The 19,601-nt window shown below is 34.4% G+C and overlaps 1 protein-coding gene across 2 annotated transcripts in view; it reads left to right on the plus strand.

Annotated features, from left to right (window-relative positions):
- The first annotated feature begins 3,098 nt into the window (after positions 1–3,098).
- Positions 3,099–19,601, plus strand: part of LOC131078454 (MADS-box transcription factor 14-like) — a 57,569-nt gene continuing 41,066 nt past the window's right edge. Inside the window, exons 1-3 of one of the 2 annotated variants that reach the window (XM_058016167.2) lie at positions 3,099–3,167; positions 3,274–3,373; positions 3,612–3,653. In XM_058016167.2, the coding sequence (XP_057872150.2) occupies positions 3,142–3,167; positions 3,274–3,373; positions 3,612–3,653 (168 nt within the window). In that variant the 5' untranslated portion in view covers positions 3,099–3,141. The remainder of the gene's footprint in view (positions 3,168–3,273; positions 3,374–3,611; positions 3,654–19,601) is intronic. The other variant, XM_058016174.2, reaches the window with a different exon arrangement.

The raw sequence follows: 19,601 nt of genomic DNA on the forward strand, positions 1-19,601 counted from the left end.
AGTACATCGAAGCATTTTATAAGTTGAATATCAGATCCAGACATGTTGATGATGAAGTTGAACAAGTTGAAAGATATTTGAATGGATTGCAGATGTCTATACAAGATGAACTCAACTTGATCAAATTGGAGAGTGTAGAAGAGGCTTACCAGTATGCCCTAAAGGCAGAAGAGAAGTTAAACAAAAGACATGAGTAGATGTAGAGAGGCAGAGGTGGAAGGTTTACTGGAGGAAGATTTCAAGGAGGAAGAGGATATACCAGAGGAAGAGGAACAAGTATAGATCAGAACAAGGACAAGGAAGTGAACAAAGAAGGTAATTCATACCAGAAGGATGATAGAAATTTCTATCGGAGGAGAGAACCAGATGGCTACCAAAATGAGAATTTTGGAAGACAAGACAAGAGAACATTTAGAGGAACCTTCTTTAAGTGTGGAGGAGAAGGACATCATGTATTCGAGTGTAAGAAGAAAGAAAATACTGGAAGAGCAGCAGTGGTGGAAGAAAACCCCACCGGATTAGACAATAAATCAGAAGATGGAGAACTGTTGGTGATGAGGAGAGCTTTGTGTAATACGGAAGGAGATAAAGAGCCCTTGCAGAGGAAGAATTTGTTCAAGACCAGATGTAAAGTATCCGGTAAGTGTTATAAAGTTTTTATTGATAGTGGTAGTTCAGATAATCTTGTTTCAAAAGAAGTGATGAATAAGTTGAAATTGGAGAGATTGAAACACCATAAGCCTTATCAGATAGCATGGATTCATGATGAACATAAGTTGTTAGTAAGTGAGCAATGTTTGGTGAAATTGAAAATTGGGAATTATCATGATGAAGACTCGTGGGATATTATGCCTATGGATATTTGTCATCTTTTGTTGGGTGGACCTTGGAAATTTGATAGATAAGCAGTACATGATGGGAGGAAGAATACATACACTATTGTGGCCAATGGGATGAAGTAAACCTTGTTTCCTTTGGAAGAACCTTTGAAGAATGAAGTCTATACGAATGCTAGAATCTGTTTGGTAGATGGAAGGAAATTCCTGGGTGGATTGAGACATGAGAATGTGTGTTTTTCCTTAATTCCTAAGAAGACTGAGAAACTAGAACCGGAAGGAGAACACCCAGAAGAGATACAAGATTTGATGACAGAATATGAAGACATCATTTCAGATAATGTGCCTGATGGATTGCCACCTATGAGAAGTATTAGTCATTGCATGGACTTGGTTCCTGGAGCTAGTTTGCCTAACAAAGCTGCACACCGATTGACACCGTCAAAGAATGAAGAACTGAATAGACAAGTGCAAGAGCTATTGAAGAAAGGTTTGATTCGGGAGAGTCTGAGCCCTTATGCAGTACCAATAGTGTTAGGTACTCCATGAAGGCTTCTAATAATCCATTTGGCTATGAGGCACACTCCTTGTGGAAGTGGGTCAATCACTTCCAAACCCCGTTTATTTTTGGGATGAATGCAATGAAGACACAAAGTAGTTGGATGACCTTTCTATTATTTCATTTCTACCAAAGGAACCCTCTAATTAATTTTGTTAATTAAGTATAAGAATATTTTGAAGGAAGTCAACATGATGAAATATAAGCATGACTAGCTATAAGATATATTGGCAATTTGAATGCGTACAACCATAGAAAGAAATTTGTTTGACCAAAGATCAAGTTTCTTTTTAAGTTGGTGGATGAATAATTTCTAGATCTCGGATAGAGAAACTCCTATCCCAAAAGCAATGCCAAAGTAGATCTTGAAATCAAACCATGATTAATGTATCTATATTGTGGTGGTATCCAGCGTGGTAACTAATTTATAAAAGTCATGAAAAAATTCAATTTTATTGAGAGAGAGTTGAAAGCTTAATGTTGAACAAAGCAAGTCCAAGAGTTCAATAGTGCTATTGAGTTCTTCTTGAGAGTTTTGAATGAAAAGAAGACTATCATCAACAAACTGAGGTATGAGAGTAACTTCATCTCCCAATAGAGATATACCATGAATGAGTTTTTGTTGTTTTGTATGTTTTAAATAGTATCTAAGAGCATCAATAGTGAGAACATAGAGGTAAGTAGCTAAGGAGCATCCTTGTCTTGTCAATATTTGAAAAGAAAATGTCTGAGTGATTGAACTATTGATTGCATGAAAAACATTATTATCAACAAAGAGGAGTTTTATGTGACAAATGAGCTTGGGACCAAAGCCTAACTATTTAAGAATCTTTAGTATAAACTACCACCTAATTTTATCATATGCTTTATCAAATTCCAATTTAATGAGGCAATTTTGGTGAGTCTGTTGGGCTTGTTCCATAATTTCCTAAGCCAACACCAAGTTCCCAATAATGATTTTTCCTTCTATCAATCCAGTTTGCTTAGGCCTTACAATCTCTTGCACTGTGTCCTTGATTATTTTAGCAATAGCTTTTGCTATAATCTTGTAAGAGGTATTAAGAAGAGTAATTAGTCTCCATACTGAAATGTTATTCTCTTTTTCCCCTTTAGGAATTAATTTAGTCAGCCCTTGATTGATAGAAGACCCTAGTGATCCTTGATAAAGCTTATTTAGAGACCTCTTGGAAGTCCTCCCTATTGAAAGGCCTCATTGTTTTGTAATATTTTGCATGTAACCCATCCATTCCATAACTTTTTGAATCATCCATATCCATAAAGGAAGTATCAAACTCTTGAAGAGTGAGCATGTGATCAAGGTAGGTTTGTTGTTGAAAATCAATTTAGTAAAAAAAGAATTGTAAAAGGTATTTTTTTTCAAGGGAACTCAATGCTCTCTATGGCATCAATCTCTCATTATTAGATGTATCTAATATTTTTTTTTTTCTATTCATATTTTTTAACATATTCCTTCTTACATACTTTGTCCAATCAAAAAAGGAATAATAATAATGACAATTCTGTCCAATCAAAAAAGGAATAATAACAATGACAATTCTATGTGTGAAATATTTGAATATAAATTTTAGATTGTTTATAAGTTTATCATCTATTTAGGAGAATGTATTTAATACAATATATTACTATATACATTAATCTCAAAGAGTTATTAATGAATATTCTATGTACTAACATTTTATTTCTAAATAGGCATTGCATTCAGAATTGGAGAATTTGCAAAAAGGAATGACACAATTAGAAAAAATATATAGGTAAGAATTTTGAATTGATTAGATGATATTTTTTTATATTTAGGTTATAGATTTTGAATTCTAATATTTTATCTTGTTTAATAATAAAAAATATCTTATGATATAGGCATATGATTGGTGAAGATTTGGAATTGCTAAATTTTAAGGAGTTGCAACGTCTTGAAAAGAAAATTAAATTGGGTGTTAGGAAAATACACTCAAGGAAGGTAATTGATAACAACTTTTAAATTTATTTCAGTATTATATAAGTTTTCTTGAATATAGTTTTAGTTCCTCTTTTAGTACTTATCAAAGTTATATGATCTTAGATTAGTAAACATGGACAATTCTTTGAACATTTTCTTTTGTCAAAAATAATTATATTGAGAAAGACAAAATTGACTTATATTACATTTAATTAAAATTATATTATCTTATGGAGATCATGTTATATGAATGTTGCAGGAGAAAATGTTGCTAGAGCATATTCAATCCCTAAAAGAGAAGGTAGCATATAATTTCCTTATGAATAAAAAATATACTTCACTATTTTTTCTGATTGTATTACTAAATAAAGAAATGGTCTATAGATCATATCTCAAAATTAATAAAAAAATAATAATTATTAGCAATATACAAAAATACCATATCATTTTTTTTCTTAAGAATTAGATAATTAAAAGAGGATATTTTGTAAGTTTATTTTACATTTTTATTGGTCTCTTTAAAATACAGATATAATATACAAGAAAAAATGCATAAATCATTTGATTAGTGTACATAATAGTTTTTTACAAGAGTAAAGGAGGGTTTTACAATAACCCAACAAAATTTTACCAAAAAAAAGGAATATCAATGATAAACATAAGAATTAATCATAACAAAAAATGAGAAAGTGATTGAAAAATAGTGGTAGACCGCACATAAATGACCGCCCAACAACGAACATAAAGCAAAATGAAATAGGTTAAAATAGAAAAAATGTTGAGTTAGTGTAGTTTAAATCCAAAGTGTGCTCCCAAGATCTTTAAATACAGCCACCCAACTGACTCAATAAAAATCCTTATTATCAACTCTACCTTTTATGGTAATTTTCCTTAAATGACAAGAATTCAAGAAGCATATCATAAAACTCTCCTCCAAAGACTTCTTTCTTTCTTATTATATCTATATAAGAGATTGAGTGGTATTCACTATATCCTTGTTATATATTATGTTGTTTGTTTCAATTAATGACTTTGAGATATTCTAAAAGAATGCCAATCTTTACGCTTAAAGACGTCAAGGTTTTGGCCAACTTGACAAAGGATCACCTCTGCTAATATGATAACTTTTTTCTCATTAGGTTCTATTGGACTTAGGTGGGTCACCATATGCTAACACTTAGTTGAGAACTAGTGAAAACACAAGTGATGCTACACCAAATTGAATCTTAAACCCTAAAAAGAGTATACAAAGTTTGGAAATACGATGTGAAACTATTGTAGATTCTTAGGCTTCTATGAGATGGAAATTAAAAATATATCCTAACTAAATTGAACTATTTATAAATTTTGGCTTTGTGAGAGGATAAACACGAGCCTTAGTGGGATTAATACTAGACCATTGCCTAGAGAAAAAGAGTCAAATGGTCAATAAGTATCCTTTTATTATACTAAATCATAATTTAATGGATTTTATAGTAATCACAACCTTACAGTGATGCAAACTACTGAGGGCTTAGAACCTGAACATTATCAACAATCCAATTGTATTAAGATGCACTCTTTATTTTGTTGTAGAAGAAATTCTTCCACTCTTTGAGCAGAAGACAACTATAACAAGACAAAATGAAGGTAATTTTTTTTGGTAAAAGATATAATTCTTAACTATATATTTACCATAATACACCAACACAATGTTGAAGATACCGAATTAAAGCATGTATACATATAATAGTAATTAGATGAGAATTAAAGAATCGTAACTGCATTAAAGACTAGATAGTGTGACTATTATGCATAAAAATACACAATTAGTAATCCTTAATAAAAAATATAAGCTTTTATTCACATAAAAATATAACTATCCAATAATCTAACCCTTTGGATTGATTACTGTAACGTCCTAAAATTGCACCCCTCACAATTTTCGATTGCATTTGGGTCTTCGCCTTAGTGTTTGCGCCCCTCGAGCTGATCAGAGACCTGAATATGCTCATACAAATTAAAACTTGCATTCTTCTCAACCCTACACCTCAAAGACACCTTGATCTTGCCCCAAAATAGGGTAGGATCAGAGCATGGTGCCCTAGGATCCTCTATTTGGGACCTATCTTGGGGTCCCTCCCTTTGGCTCATTCTCAAATTAGAGCAGGAAAATCCCCCTATGTCAGCCTAAGTTGGAAAATCAGTCAATTAAACCCCACTGACAAGTATATAAGAGGAATTTCCCCTCTCATTTGAGAGGATCATGAAATTCAATCAAGCATCTGAGCATTCAAGCATTCAAGAGCAACTGAGCATTTTCAATCTTCCTTCAAGATTTGGAGTAGCAATAGAGACAAGATTTCAAGCATTGAAGACGAGATCAATATTCTACTTCATGAAACCCTAATTCCATGTGGAGGCAAGAAAAACTTCACAACGAGGTGTAAGCATTTCATTTTAAGTCAATTCAACATCCCCTCAAAGAGGAGGATTTCTAATTTCAGTCATTTCATTTTCATTACTTCAACCACTTGGTTAATTCCAAAACTAGGGTTTGATATGAGGACAAACCCCCATTCCCAATACATTTCCCTTTCTTTTTGTGTGCAGGAAACAGGTACGTAGCTGTACTTCTGGAATTGAGCTTTATTCGTAGAGACAGAAAAACCCTTTTCAATGTGCGGAAAGTTTAGAGGAGCGATAGGAGGGCACCCCTGTCTGGACACACAGTCCCTACAACTTTTGATGGATTTCGCAGAGCAGCTCGAAATCATCTCAAACTTCTCAAATCTAGGTGCACGACTAAATCCCGAATTTGTAGCTCGTTGTTTTCTCATACTTTGTCTTCATTTCCAACACTTTGTCTTAATTCAATCAATCAACTTACAAAAGAGGGTCAATTGCATTTCAATCACAACCAATATACTTAGTATTCAATCCTTGCATCCTTTGGGATTGGATCTAGTAGATTTATTCCCTATTTTGAATGTAAAGTTTTCCCCAAGTGAAAATTGAACCTTAGTAAAGTTCCCCTCTTCTTCCGAGTAGTGAATTGGCTAAGGTTCCCAATTTTCCACTTTGCAATTACAATACTTACCTCTATAGTTCAAGCCTAATTAATATGGGAAACTAAACTCATAATACAAAATTTAAACCTGCTAAGGTTAGAAGAAGAATTAATATCAATCTAATCTCACACATGTGGAAAATATCTTCATAGCATAAATAATGAATTTCATAGAATTATTACAATTGAGATTGATAGTTATCCTTAAAATTTCATCTGAGATGTTAACTTAGATACTCTATTAGACATGTTGGCATTGAGTTGTCATTGATGTCAACCGGTATTACAGGCTACCGGTAGGGTATGTCAACCCGGTATGAAGAAGATTGAACCGACATAAGATAGATTAACATGAAGGCTTGTCAATCGGTATGGTGGAAGACAAAATCGGTATGAAGGCGTGGAAGACAAGCAAGTATTGAGACTATCAGTGACATCACTGGTAAGAGGTGATATGAAGTTATGTGTTGGCATGACAAGTTGTAACTGGTATGAAGGCAAACTATTTGTTTGTGATAATGTTTGTGATAAAGAGGCAAAGTGACAAAGAGATCACAAACCACCGGAGGTGAAGTTGAGCTACCGGTGTAGTGTATGTTGTTGGATAGCAATAGGAGAAGGTTTTACCGGTAAGCATTTATGCCGGTATGAGGATTTGTCGAATGTGTCAGTGAGCTGAGTGTATGTCGATGTGATGCCACGTGGATCTGAGGTGGCAAGTGTAGTACCCCTACCGTAATCGATCTCTAACCTTGGTTTAATCTTGATTAGTTAATCGTAATATTATGTTATAGTCAGATGTTAATTTTACGCATAGCTATTGATGTGGTTCTCACACTAGTTGTATGCAAGTTGTTAGTGTTCTTATTTCATGGTATTCATCGAGCTAACGCATTCATTAAGTTATTATATATGTATGCATGTATGATCGTTGGTTGCAAGAGATTTCAGGTACGAAGTCGCATGAGTGCGAGGTTCGTCGTCACCTGGTTTTGCAGGTATGAGCATACCTTTTAATCCTTAGAGTTGGATTAGGTGGTCGTAAGACCCTAGTCGGCCTTAGTCGTGCTCAAGTGAGCATCGCCAGTCATCGTCGGTAATCCTTGTTTGTTTGGGTTTGCGAGTCGTCTGTTTGGTTGACTTTCTCGATTTGCGTGCTTGGTGTGCCTGGTTAAATTGATTAATTAGTCCTTAGTGATTATGTTGAGTATATATGCATTTGTGCATCGATGATTAATGGATTAGATTAATCTGGTTTCCGTTATGTGATTTTCGTTGATATTGGGTTGCTCGTTTTAAATTGGGAGTGAACTCGATTAAATGTCTGTTTTCGAATATTTAATGCATTGTGTTTATGCTGTTGAAAGAGAAAGTCTGATATTTTATCGCAATAGATTAATTGTATTCTGTTGGATTATTAAATTAGAAAGATTAAATTTGTTTAAATGAGAAATCGAATTTTGAATTGAAAAGGCAAGTTAATTTGTTGTGTTTGTGAGAAAGGAATTAAATTTTGTGAATTATTTTTAAATAAGAAATTTTATTCCAAAAATGGAATTTTTGGGTCAACTTTTCCATATAACCCAATTTGGGGGAAAATTGAAAAGATGGACATTTTTGGTAAAGATTTTGGTTGGGAATGAAAATTGGAGGATTTGGGAGCTGAAGATTGGGGCTCTCCTTCAGCCATGCCAGGATTGCGTATGAAGGTAGGGTTTATCCAAACTGTTCTTCCTTCTTGTTGTGAAAATGGTTGCTTGTTGCCAAAATCCAATCTTTTGATTGTTTTCAGATTTTAATTTGGGATATGAATTGGAAATGACTGTTCTTGATGAATTTCGGGTGTAAATCTTCCTTGGGTGTTAGTAAAGAATGAAAACCCTTCAAGAAAATGTTATTCCAAACCCAGTTTGTTTCAAACCGAAATTGTTAATCCAAATTTTGAGTTGGGTTGTATTGCTGTTTTTAATCCGAACTGTGTTAAAGAAAATTTATATGTTTTTTTTTATGAACTGTGCGTTCATTATAGTTCGGACTGTGTTTTAATGGAAATGAAAACATTTAATTATATTTTTATTATCGAACTGTGTGTTCGAAGATGATTTTAGTGTTTTGTTATCGAGCTGGGCGAACAGATTTCACTAAACCCGAACTGGGCGTGTGTGCGTGTTTCATTGTGGGTCGGGGTTTGGGAGAGCGGGGAGCGGAGCTCCACCCGCTCCCCTCCCCTTCCCCCGCGCGTGTCCCCCACTTCCTCCCCTCATCCCCCGCGCGTTCTTTGGTTACTGCCGCTCGCGCCCTTTGTGTTCCCCCCCGCTGGCGTTGCAAGCTCCGGCCGCGGCACACTGCGGTGGCCGCAGGGCGCCGTGGAGCCTGCGGGCACCGCAGCGGCGCCGCCGCTCGGGCAATGCCCTGCGGCTAGGGTTAGGGCATGGCCCGCCCTCGCCGCTAGGGTTTTTAACATGCGTTTTTTAATCAAAAAAAATAAATAAAAGAACATAGTTTATTAAATGGTATTTTGTTTAATGTATTTCTTTTTTTTTTATATATGATTCAAAATGGCATATGATAGTTGTAATATTATTTTAATGATAAGATTTAATTAGTGTTTAAAAGATGTTTTTTTTTATGTATTTTTTTTAAAAGAAAAGAAAATATATAATGTTTTTAATATTGTTTTATGAAGATTGTAAATCAAGTCGTGATGATGAGAAATGTGGCATAAATGGATTATGGCGAAGATTTTCTTTGTTAACGTATTATGCAAGCTTGAAATTTAATTGAGTATATTTGGGAAAGATCAATTATTGATATATTGGAGATTCTTGTTGAGTTAAAATATACCTTAATCACGAATAAATATATTGTTGAAGATTTTAATGTTGTAAGCCATCTAGAGATATTAGAAACGAATAATCAACCATTGGGCATTAGAAATTTAACGATATGCTTTTGAAAATGATTATCTTCTTTTGGATTTCCTTTTTATATTAATATTCCGTGATCCGCATTATGCATCTGGGATTGAAAATTATGAATCTGTAGGGATTGATTTCGAACCAGTATGTTAATGATGTTTGTTGGAGATTAAATACCTTGTTTAGTTGATTAATGGTTGTCCAAATTTTATTAATATGATTTGGTTTAAAAACTCATTATGGCGTAATTTGCCTGTTCGATGCTTTGAAACTTAGGAGTTAGAAAACCAAGAACCACTTATCCCTTGATGAGGTAGATAACTGTAATCTGATTTGGACCTTGTAGAAAACTTGATCGCCTTGTAATGATTAAATCAATTTGAGGAATATTGTCTTTTCTGATTATCGCCCTTGCGAGTTTAATTTCTGTATTCGCCTTTAATTATGAAATGGCATGTTTTGCTTTGTTTAGTAGGACCCTGTCGTATGGATGATTTGGTGTTCCTGTTTCAGTCCTCGGTTTCAAGTTGACTGTTGTTTTGTGATGTTGTCATAATTGATCATATCCTCCTTGTGTGTGAGTCGAATGATGATTGTGGTTGACCTTAATTTGTCAGGTCTCTAGTTAGAGTACCGTCAGTAAGTGTTCATCCTTGAGTCATGTTCGACCAGATGATTGTTTCTCTCTTCTTGAACTCCGTTCGTCTGACCATGTGTATTCCTTGGTTTTGAGTTCGTCTGAGTTTAGTCTAGTGTCGTATGGGAAAGTGGCTTTCGATTGGGGGCCGCACCCAAAGTGGTTGCTGGGTAACCCGTCGAAAGTGAGTCTAATAAGTGATAACCTAAATAGATTAGAATGTAATTTATAAATAAGATAATGTGCCTCACACATGGGACGAATGCTATCATAGATTCGACATGCTGTGAGAAGGCCTGAAATGGCAAACCATCTTCCTTGTCTTCACGAGAGGATGTGTGGGTCCACATGAGACTTGGATGGGCCGGAAGTTCGGATTAGGTTGCCAGGGTTACCAGTGTATGGGCCAGGACCTATGAAGACTTGCCATGGTATCCATACCAGGTTGTGTGATGACACTTGTCCCTAGGTTCGCTAGTGTGTTGTCGTTTTGTCCTGTTTTGAGTACCTTTGTGAGTCGTCCTTTGCCGCTGCCCTTGTGAGTGTCAGTTTCATGTTAGACCTTGGGTGGTGATGGCTCAGTTTTATGGATGCTCTTCTGGACCTTTGTTTTAGCTTTGATTATGTTCAGCTGGATCCTGTTCTTTTCAGGGATCGTTTATGTATTAATGGACCGATGTGGTCGTTGTATATTGTTTATGTATCGCCTTGATGGCTAGATTGTATGGTGTAACCTCTTGTACTCTTAACTGTATTATTTATCAGAGGGGGTCTTGCAGTTGAGCAGACCCGGAGATGTAGCCCTTTAGGGGTGAACTCCGAGATCATTATGGTGTTATGTGATGTATTCTCTTATGTTTTCATTTATTCAGCTTTATCATGCATGATTATCTTATGTTAGAATGGTTAAGTTGATAAATGGAATTAATTTTTAAATGCTTATATTCGGTTCTATCTTGAATGCCATGTTGACCGAATGCGTAAGTGGTTTAGATGAGATATCGTAGATGCTAGTATGCAATCGTCTTTTGAAATGCAATAAGTTGGAGTATAAAAGAATGTAACTTAGAGTAATGAATTATACTCAGTTGTTGTTAAGGTATTTAAATATGCTTGGAAAGATCTCTTATGTTGATGAAATCCTAGTGTATTAGAATGTTAGATGTATGGTTTGTAATTTTAAAAGAAAAGCTTGAATGAGAATTATGAATGGTTCCTAATGGATGAATCTTTATTGTGATTTATAATTCCATCCTTTGAAGAAATTATCCTGATTTTGAATTACCTCGTTATTAAGATATTTAGCTTATTGGATTAATGGTGCGAGTTAAATGAATTTTGAAATTAAGTAATCTCGTTGGGAAACTCTTTAGGAGATTGTTGCTAATGTCTTCCGCTATGTAATCTGAATCTTTGTTATCTTGTTGCATCTTATGTGTTGTAACTTTAAAAAAAAAATTTGCACTCTATTCTTGTAATTTTGGCTTATCCCTTCGGGGTTTCCTGGCGGGGCATTACAGCAAGCATATACAGGTCGGTGAAGTTTGCATCGACATGGTTGTTGGAGTAGTTAGTTGACATTAAATAAAATAGCCACAAATCATAGGTTGATGACAGATTGGTGCGGCTCGAGGAAGAATGAACGACAGAGAAAGATTAGGGAGTTGTTGGCGCTTGGATCGAAGCAAGGAAATCAGATTGCAGGAGGACCTCGAGAAGGAAACAACTAGGTCATAAATGTGTCAACAGATTTCAATGCTGGAAATCAAGGTCGGGTTTGCTATTCTTGGCACATACTTTAGACAAATGAAAAACAAGTGATGACTTATCTGTCCAAAGAAGGTGTGCAATCAAAGGTAGATCGGATCAGAATGGATGCAAATTTGGTCGGTAGAAGGAAACTCTATCTACCCTCTGTTTAAATTGGTTTTTAGTGGGAAAGCTTCAGGTTAAATATGGTGACCTAAGAAAGATAGTGTTGCAACTGAAGGGTGAAGAAAAGAGTGAAATTATTATTTGAGAGTCGAAGAGATAACCACATGAAGTGTTTGTGAGTAAAGATTATACCGGTAAGGAGAAGAAGGGTAAACCAGTATAAGGAATAAACTGATAGAGTGAGAATAGAACGCAGAGGTGACAAATTGAAAGAAGCAGTACCTAATAGAGAGTGACCAAGTGTGAGTTAAATTCAGCAAAACAAAGGGAGAGAAGATTTAGCAGAGTTAGAACTAGGAGAAAGGCTAAGTTGCAGTGTGTGTTGAGTTAACACGAACCGGTAAGATAGAAACTGGTAGTGCAAATCTTTGAAGGGTTGCAAAACTTCATTTGCAATAGGGATCTCATTTGTATATCTGAGTTTTCATAATGTTTTCATTGAGTAGGTTCTTAGTGCAAGGGTTGTAGCTCCTTTAGGTTGTAGCCTATAAATTGTGTAGGGGTTGGTGCTTCTTTGAGTTGGTACTCATAAATAAGGGGTTGGTGCTCCTTGGGTTGGTGCCCTAAAATTTGTAATCAGATCTTTTCATTGTGAGGCTGGATTGGAGTAGAAGATCTCCAGTAGCTATTCTCACCGAGGTTTTTGCCACAATTGGTTTTCCTCATATATCTGGTGTTGTGTGTTGCATCTTCATGTGTGTGTTGTATTAATGTTTTAGATATTTCTTCTACACACCTTGTTTGCATTGCTTTGGTAACCAGTCTACATTTTATTTATTTCATATCAAACCGGTATAGCTCTGATTAAGTAAAAATTATTTAAATCACTCATTCACCCTCCTCTCAGTGATCCATTATGTCCAACAAGACATTCAATACCTTTGCATGTTTTAAAGAAGCATGGCCATGAGAAAATTGAACCCTTAGGGTATAAAGGATAATAAATACCACCATTATGTTGTCTTGGATTTGATAAAATATGGTTGGAAGAGTTGGGATTCATTAAAAATGTCCTTTGTTCTTAGTTGTTTCTATAAAAAAAACTTGACCACCATGATCATTGGAGAATATTTAATTTTTTAAAAGTTAGTCATTTCTCTTAATCCTTGGTATACAATTGGACACTAGATAGGGCTCTAAAGCTTACATAATTCAACTTTAAAATAAACTCACTAATTAAAAAATATCCATGGTTAGCATGCATAATCTTCATAACTTTATTATGGTAAACCCAAGATAAGTGGAATATTTGTATGTAATAACAACTTTTAATGGGCATTGATAATGGCAATGTGCAACTTCACGTTACCATGCAACATGTGCCTAGTAGGGTCCATGGAACTCAATTTTTTAATACTAGCACTATTGGGATTAGGGTGATAGATCTGACGAGAGTGCAAACAAACAACACTTGTAGGGTTGATCCAACTATGCAATGCCTAATTGTGCTATATTTACACATAACAAATGAGGCTCTTAACTAATGACTGATATCTAAATTAATTTTTTTGCGTATGATTAAATTCATTGAGGTAGTAAGTAGGCCAAGGGGGTGGTAAAAACATGATAAAATTGTTGGCAATATGTGTTGTAATTGATGTCAACCTGATGTCTGACAATGTATATTTCCCTTGATTTTTATGGTCATTGATGATATTATGATTGGTTAGTAGAGTATTGTTGCAGTTGTTGAGAATATGACGATGAGATTGCATTGGTTACTATTTGATACTATTTGTCATTTGTTGTCATTATTTGTATGATTGGTATGAATAGTTTGATATGAAGAATAGATGGATATTGGTAGTATATGATCTATAGATGTCAACCTTCTTATGTGTAAAGTCTACACTAAGTATGTTGTATTGATACTATTAATGTTGCTGACAATATGGATAATGGAAATGATGGAATGATGAAGTTTATATAGGGTGTAAATGGTCAAAAGAAGACACCAACCTGAATCTGGTCAATAGAAGACGTTTTGGATATGTTCCCAAAAGTTTGGCCTAATTTTTTAGGACCAGGGCTCATCAATTCCCCATGGTCCTCCAAATTTCTCGTGATTAAAAGCTAAACCTATTCGCCTCTATGATTATGTTGATCCTTTCAAATGCAGCTTTGTACCTATTTACTACACATAGAAAGAAAGGGGAAATTGGTGGGAATAGGGGTTTGCCTAAGTCAAACCCCATTTTAGGAATTAACCTTGAATGAAATAATACAAATACTAAAATAAATGCTGGATAGATATGTCTTAGATCTGCAATTGTTGATGTTGATGCTTTTCTCTTTGAATGTAATCACATATGTTGTATGAAATAGCATGAACATGACAAAACCATAATCACACACACATGCTTGCATGAAACTTAACATGACTTTTCTCCACAATGCATGATGATGAATATGCAGCCTTGAAGATCTTTCAAAATGCATTACTATGGATACTTCACAGATGCAAGAATACATTAGGTCAAATGTAGATGGAGAATTAGAATGGATTGTTGAAAATTTTGGACAACTAAGAGGGGGAGGAGTGAATCAGTTGTATATGTTGGTTCAAAATTTTGTACACCTGGGAAGATGTGCAAAATTGTGCTTTCAGCAACAGTGTGTGAGTATAAAACTCTCCTAATTTAGGGAAGGCCCCCCATTTGCTTTCTACTTCAATAATTCAAAATAAACTCTAACTCTAAATCTATTCTAAATCTAGTTGAAACTCTGTCTTTTTCTCTTTTTTTAGAAAAGAAACTTAATTCTTTTCTCTTCTTTCAAAAAAGAATCACAAATGATTAATGAAATAAACTAAATAAAGAAGTAAAGTTTCCATAAAGGCACAAAGTCCTATGTTGCTTCTCTAGGATGGGAAAATAGAAAGAAAGCTCAAAGTCTTCAACTATCTACTCTCCTATCAACATTTTTAGATGATTTTCTAGTAACTAAGCATAGTATATAGTAGCTCAAAATCTAACTACATGATGCACCTCTTATGCACAAACATAGAAAATAAAAGCAACACAAAGTCTGCAAGTTACCCCCTTTTCTTGAGCATCCTACAATAGTTTCAAATGTGAAAAGCAACTCAATGTTTGCAGTATCAAATTTTAAAACCAATCAAAAACTCCAAACGCAATAAGCAGCTCAAAGTCTGCAAGATTGAGCTTTAATCCCTCTTGTATAACAACTGAAAACTCACAATCAATCTCTAGAAAATATCGTCACATAACACCTTGAATCAACACAAAGTTTGAAAGCAATTTTCCTCTTTGAATTGACTGCAATCTGATTTACAACTAAGCTCAAAGTCTTAGAGTGCACATGCAAATTGACAGAATTTTATTGCATTGACAAAAGATAAAAATGACAATAGACCCCCTCAAGTATTTATAGGAGAGGAGCCCTGAGAAAAAGGTGGGAGGATCCTAACTAACTTGAGAAATTCTCTCAACTGCCATGACTTATTCCAACTACAGTCTTAATCTAACTCAACTTGTAGTTGCTTTACATGTAATTACATTTTACAAAAATGCAAGTGAAAGTGACACTTGCAATTACAAAACTTGTTTTTACATGTAACTTGTTGAAACAAAATTACAAATACACAATTGAAACTATTCTGTGTCCGAAGACATGACTCTAACTACATCATCCTTTGTAAATGACATCTTGAACTGGAGTAAGATCTTGCATCCTTGATAGTCTCTGTCCTTAACTAGTGAACTTTAACCTTTCACATGCTTGGGGTAGTACCATTTCTTCAGGAGGGAAAGGGCTGCTTCCCTCTTTCCATGTCATGACCATCTCTGTCTTGAAAACATTCTATAATTTGCATCCATGAATTGTTGTTGTATCTCTTATTCTTTTGTTCATTGATGAAGAACTCATAGCACCTTATTCAAGATGATATTGTTATAAAACAATGACCATACCTTGATTTGTTGGTTTGATAGGTCATGTGTGCAAACAAGACTGCCAAGGGAAGGGATAAATTGATGCAAAAATGGGCTCACAAGTGAATTTTGGGTTTTGAGGAATGAATTACATGTGTGAAAAAACAAGAGCATTGACTTGCAATTATGGAGAATGAACATGCAACTTCATGTGTAATGGGAAAATACAAGTTTGCACTTGTAATTGGACCCTAGAGACTCATTTTCAAGTGTTTTTAAGTGCATTTTGGACCAATTTCAGGTTTTGGAAGGCTGACTGCAAGTGCAATGTATGAAAAAATTGTACACTTCCACTTGTAATTGGGTCTTGAAGACCCGATTGCAAGTAAACCTTTATGCATTATAACTTCTTTGAAAACACTTGAGTATGGAGAGATATGACTTGCAAATGGAATGAGCCCACCAAGTTAAGGTGTCCTGACAATTTTTATACCTGCAGTTGGGTCTTGGAGACCCGATTGCAAGTGTCCAAAGGGGGGGGGTAAAAAAAAATGCTTTATACTTGTAGTCGGGTCCTCAAGGCCTGACCACAAGTTGAGTCACAAAGACTTGAAAACACTACTTCTAAACATCTTCATGAGAACCAATTTTAAGCACCATGGGGGAGAATAAAATGCAAAAGGTGTTGGTTGAAAATTTTGTACACCTGGGGGATGTACAAAACTATGGTTTCAGCCACAACGTGTGAGTATGATACTCTCCTAATTAAGGGAATGATCCCCCAATCTATAAACTATTATTAAACAAAAAATGAATGAGACAACAATCTTTCTTCTTCTTTCAAGAAAAACTATATCCTTTTATCTTCACAGAAAATTGATAGAAATTGAAAATAGACAGCAACAACTACTTATAAAAAAAAGTGAGAGAAAGGAAATAAAGTTTCCTGAAAGCACAAAGATTTGTGTCACTTCCTTTGGGAAAGGACATCAATATCAAGCTCAAAGTCTTGAATATGTGAAATCCTATCTACCCTTTTCTATATTAATAATAAAAAGAACAAAGTATGGCAGCACAAAGTCTGAAATATCTTTCTCTTCTCTACATAAAACAACAAGAGTAGTGTGAGATCAAAGTCTCGCAGCTATTCCTTATCACAAAATCTACTTCTAATTTCTTTCAAGAACAAGTATAGGAACAAAGTCCTACAACTTCTCTTAACAAAATATCTACTCTAACTAATATTAATCTCGAATACTTGCAACACAAAGTGTGCAAATTAAATTTCATTAAGCTCTTATAGAAACACTAGAAAGAAAGATAATTTTGAACACAAAGTCTCAATCCTTGAGCAATCTTCTTCTATTTCTTTCAACTTCAATTTACACATAAAAAGCACAGTCTTTCTTGATGTAAATTTAGTAGAGTCTAGTTGCTTGCTTTCCCAAAAGATCCAAGATACAATAGACTCCCTCAAGTATTTATAGGAGAGGAGTCTTGAGAAAAAGGTGGGAGGATCTCAACTAACTTGAGAAATTCTCTCAACCACCATGACTTATTCAACTACTATCTAAGACTTATTCAAAATTACAAGTCCTAATCTAAATTGACTTGTAATCAACCTACTTGTAATTACAAGAATACAAGTAATGACTTAACTTGCAATTTACAAAATTGCTTTTATAAGTAAGCTTGTCAAAAGGGAAACAACAATATTGAAATTACAAATTTTAAAGTTTGATTTTTCTCAATTTGATCCAGCTCTTCCCTCATTGCTTTCATCCAATTTTGATTTTTGCAGGCTTCTTCAACTATCTTAGGTTCAAACTAAGAGAGTAAACATAGAAGAAATTTCTCTTCAACAACTTTGCTTCTTGTAATAACTCCTCTTTTTCCATCTCCTATAATTTGATTCTCAGAATGATTTTTATGCACATATCTTCAGGTTTTTGATATAGTTGCGGGAGCAACCTGGGTTTCTTCCTGCTTGTCTTCATCCTTGTTCTTCTTTTATCCTTCATCAAATTCATATTCAGCTTGAGTGATAGTTTCTTTTGAAATGTTCTCATCAACCTTCACATTTGTACTTTCAACACTTTTATTCAACCTTTTGTTATAACATCTGTAAGCCTTGCTCTTTGTAGAATAATCAAGAAATATACCTTCATCTACTCTACTATCAAAATTTCCAAGATTTCCTTCATCTTTTTTTATATAGCATTTACTTCTAAAAACTTTAAAGTACTTTATAGATGGGATCCTTCCATACCATAACTCATATGATGTCTTCCCAAACTTCTTTCTAAATAGAACTTTAAGGCTATATAAAATAGTGTCTATAACTTCTCTCTAGTAGAGTTTTGATAGATTTGCTTCTTTGATCATAATTCTTGCCACCTCTTGAATAGCCATGTTCACTCTTTCTCTATGCCATTCTACTAAGGTGTCCTAGGAGCTGATAACTGTCTTCTAATACCATATTTCTAATAGAAAGTATCAAATTCATCAAAAATAAATTCACTTAATTCTTCCATCAACTTCATTCTCAACTCTAGCTTTGAATATCTTAAATTTTTTTAATGCTTCTGACTTTTCTCTTAGAAATGCAACCCAAGTCATTCTAGAATGATCATGAATTAAGAGCCCTTGCAAACTCCTTGTTATGGTCAGACTATATAGGTCTGTGTGTATCAAATTGAATAATTCGGTAGAAGATTGTTAATTTCCTCTTAATGTTCTTTTTGTTTGCTTTCCCACTTGACATTCTTCATAAATACTATTATCTGATTTAGTCAATCTTGGTAAATCTCTCACAAATTTTATCATACTAATCTTCACCAAATTATGAAATTTGATATGACACATCCTCTGGTACCATAGCCAATTCTTATTGATCTATGATAATAAGAAATGTCTTGTAGCATCTTCCAATAGATACATGTTTTCACCTATCTTTTTCCCTATAGAAATAAAAGTTCCGCATCTCTTTTGGATCTCACAATCACCATCCTAAAATATAACATTATAACCATTTTCGGACATCTATCCTATTGGAATTACTTGTCTATGTTGTCATTAATGTTAAATCTGGTGTTCTGGATTTCTCTAGATATAGTGAAGAACAATATACACATGATGTATTGAAGTGAAAGATAGATGTGTATGTTGTGTTGTAGGAAGTGGAAGATAGGTATGTTGCAAATGACAAACTCCTATTGTTGTTGATGTTTCTATTGATGTTGCAAGCTTTTATTATATGTATCAGGATGTGTGAGTTGTGGTGTTGATCATAGCATTTGATTATGTGCTTCAGAAGTCATTCTCCGGATGTAATACTTCAGTTGTTTGTTCGAGTATGTAGTGATGAGAAAATTATTGTGCTTTGGTTCCCTTTGGTTTGTTTGATTTTTGGTGGTACTCATTTGATGATCTGTCAGTCACATCTTGGATCTCGCTTTGCTGACTTGGATCATGATTATTATCTTTGTTTCTTAACTATGGTCTATCTTCGTTTGTTTCTCTTTGGATATTCTACCTTGTGCTCCGATGATTGCAGCATTCAGTTAGCGTGTTGCTTTGGCACTTTGAGGATATGTTTATTTTAGGCTTGGCTGACATTAGAAATTGATGTTTTAATGCAGTGATTGTAGCTTACATATTGACCATTGAAATGTTCCTTTGGAGAAATTTTTTGAGGATGACCTAATGTATATTTCCAATTGACACTCATATATATGTAGGTACTCTTGATTGTAATTATCATCGAATTAGTAAGTGATTAAGAAAGCGTGAGAAGGATATTTTGTGAAGGAGAAGG

The sequence above is a fragment of the Cryptomeria japonica genome, chromosome 5 (genome assembly GCF_030272615.1).
Source record: "Cryptomeria japonica chromosome 5, Sugi_1.0, whole genome shotgun sequence".
NCBI classification, from domain to species: domain Eukaryota; kingdom Viridiplantae; phylum Streptophyta; class Pinopsida; order Cupressales; family Cupressaceae; genus Cryptomeria; species Cryptomeria japonica.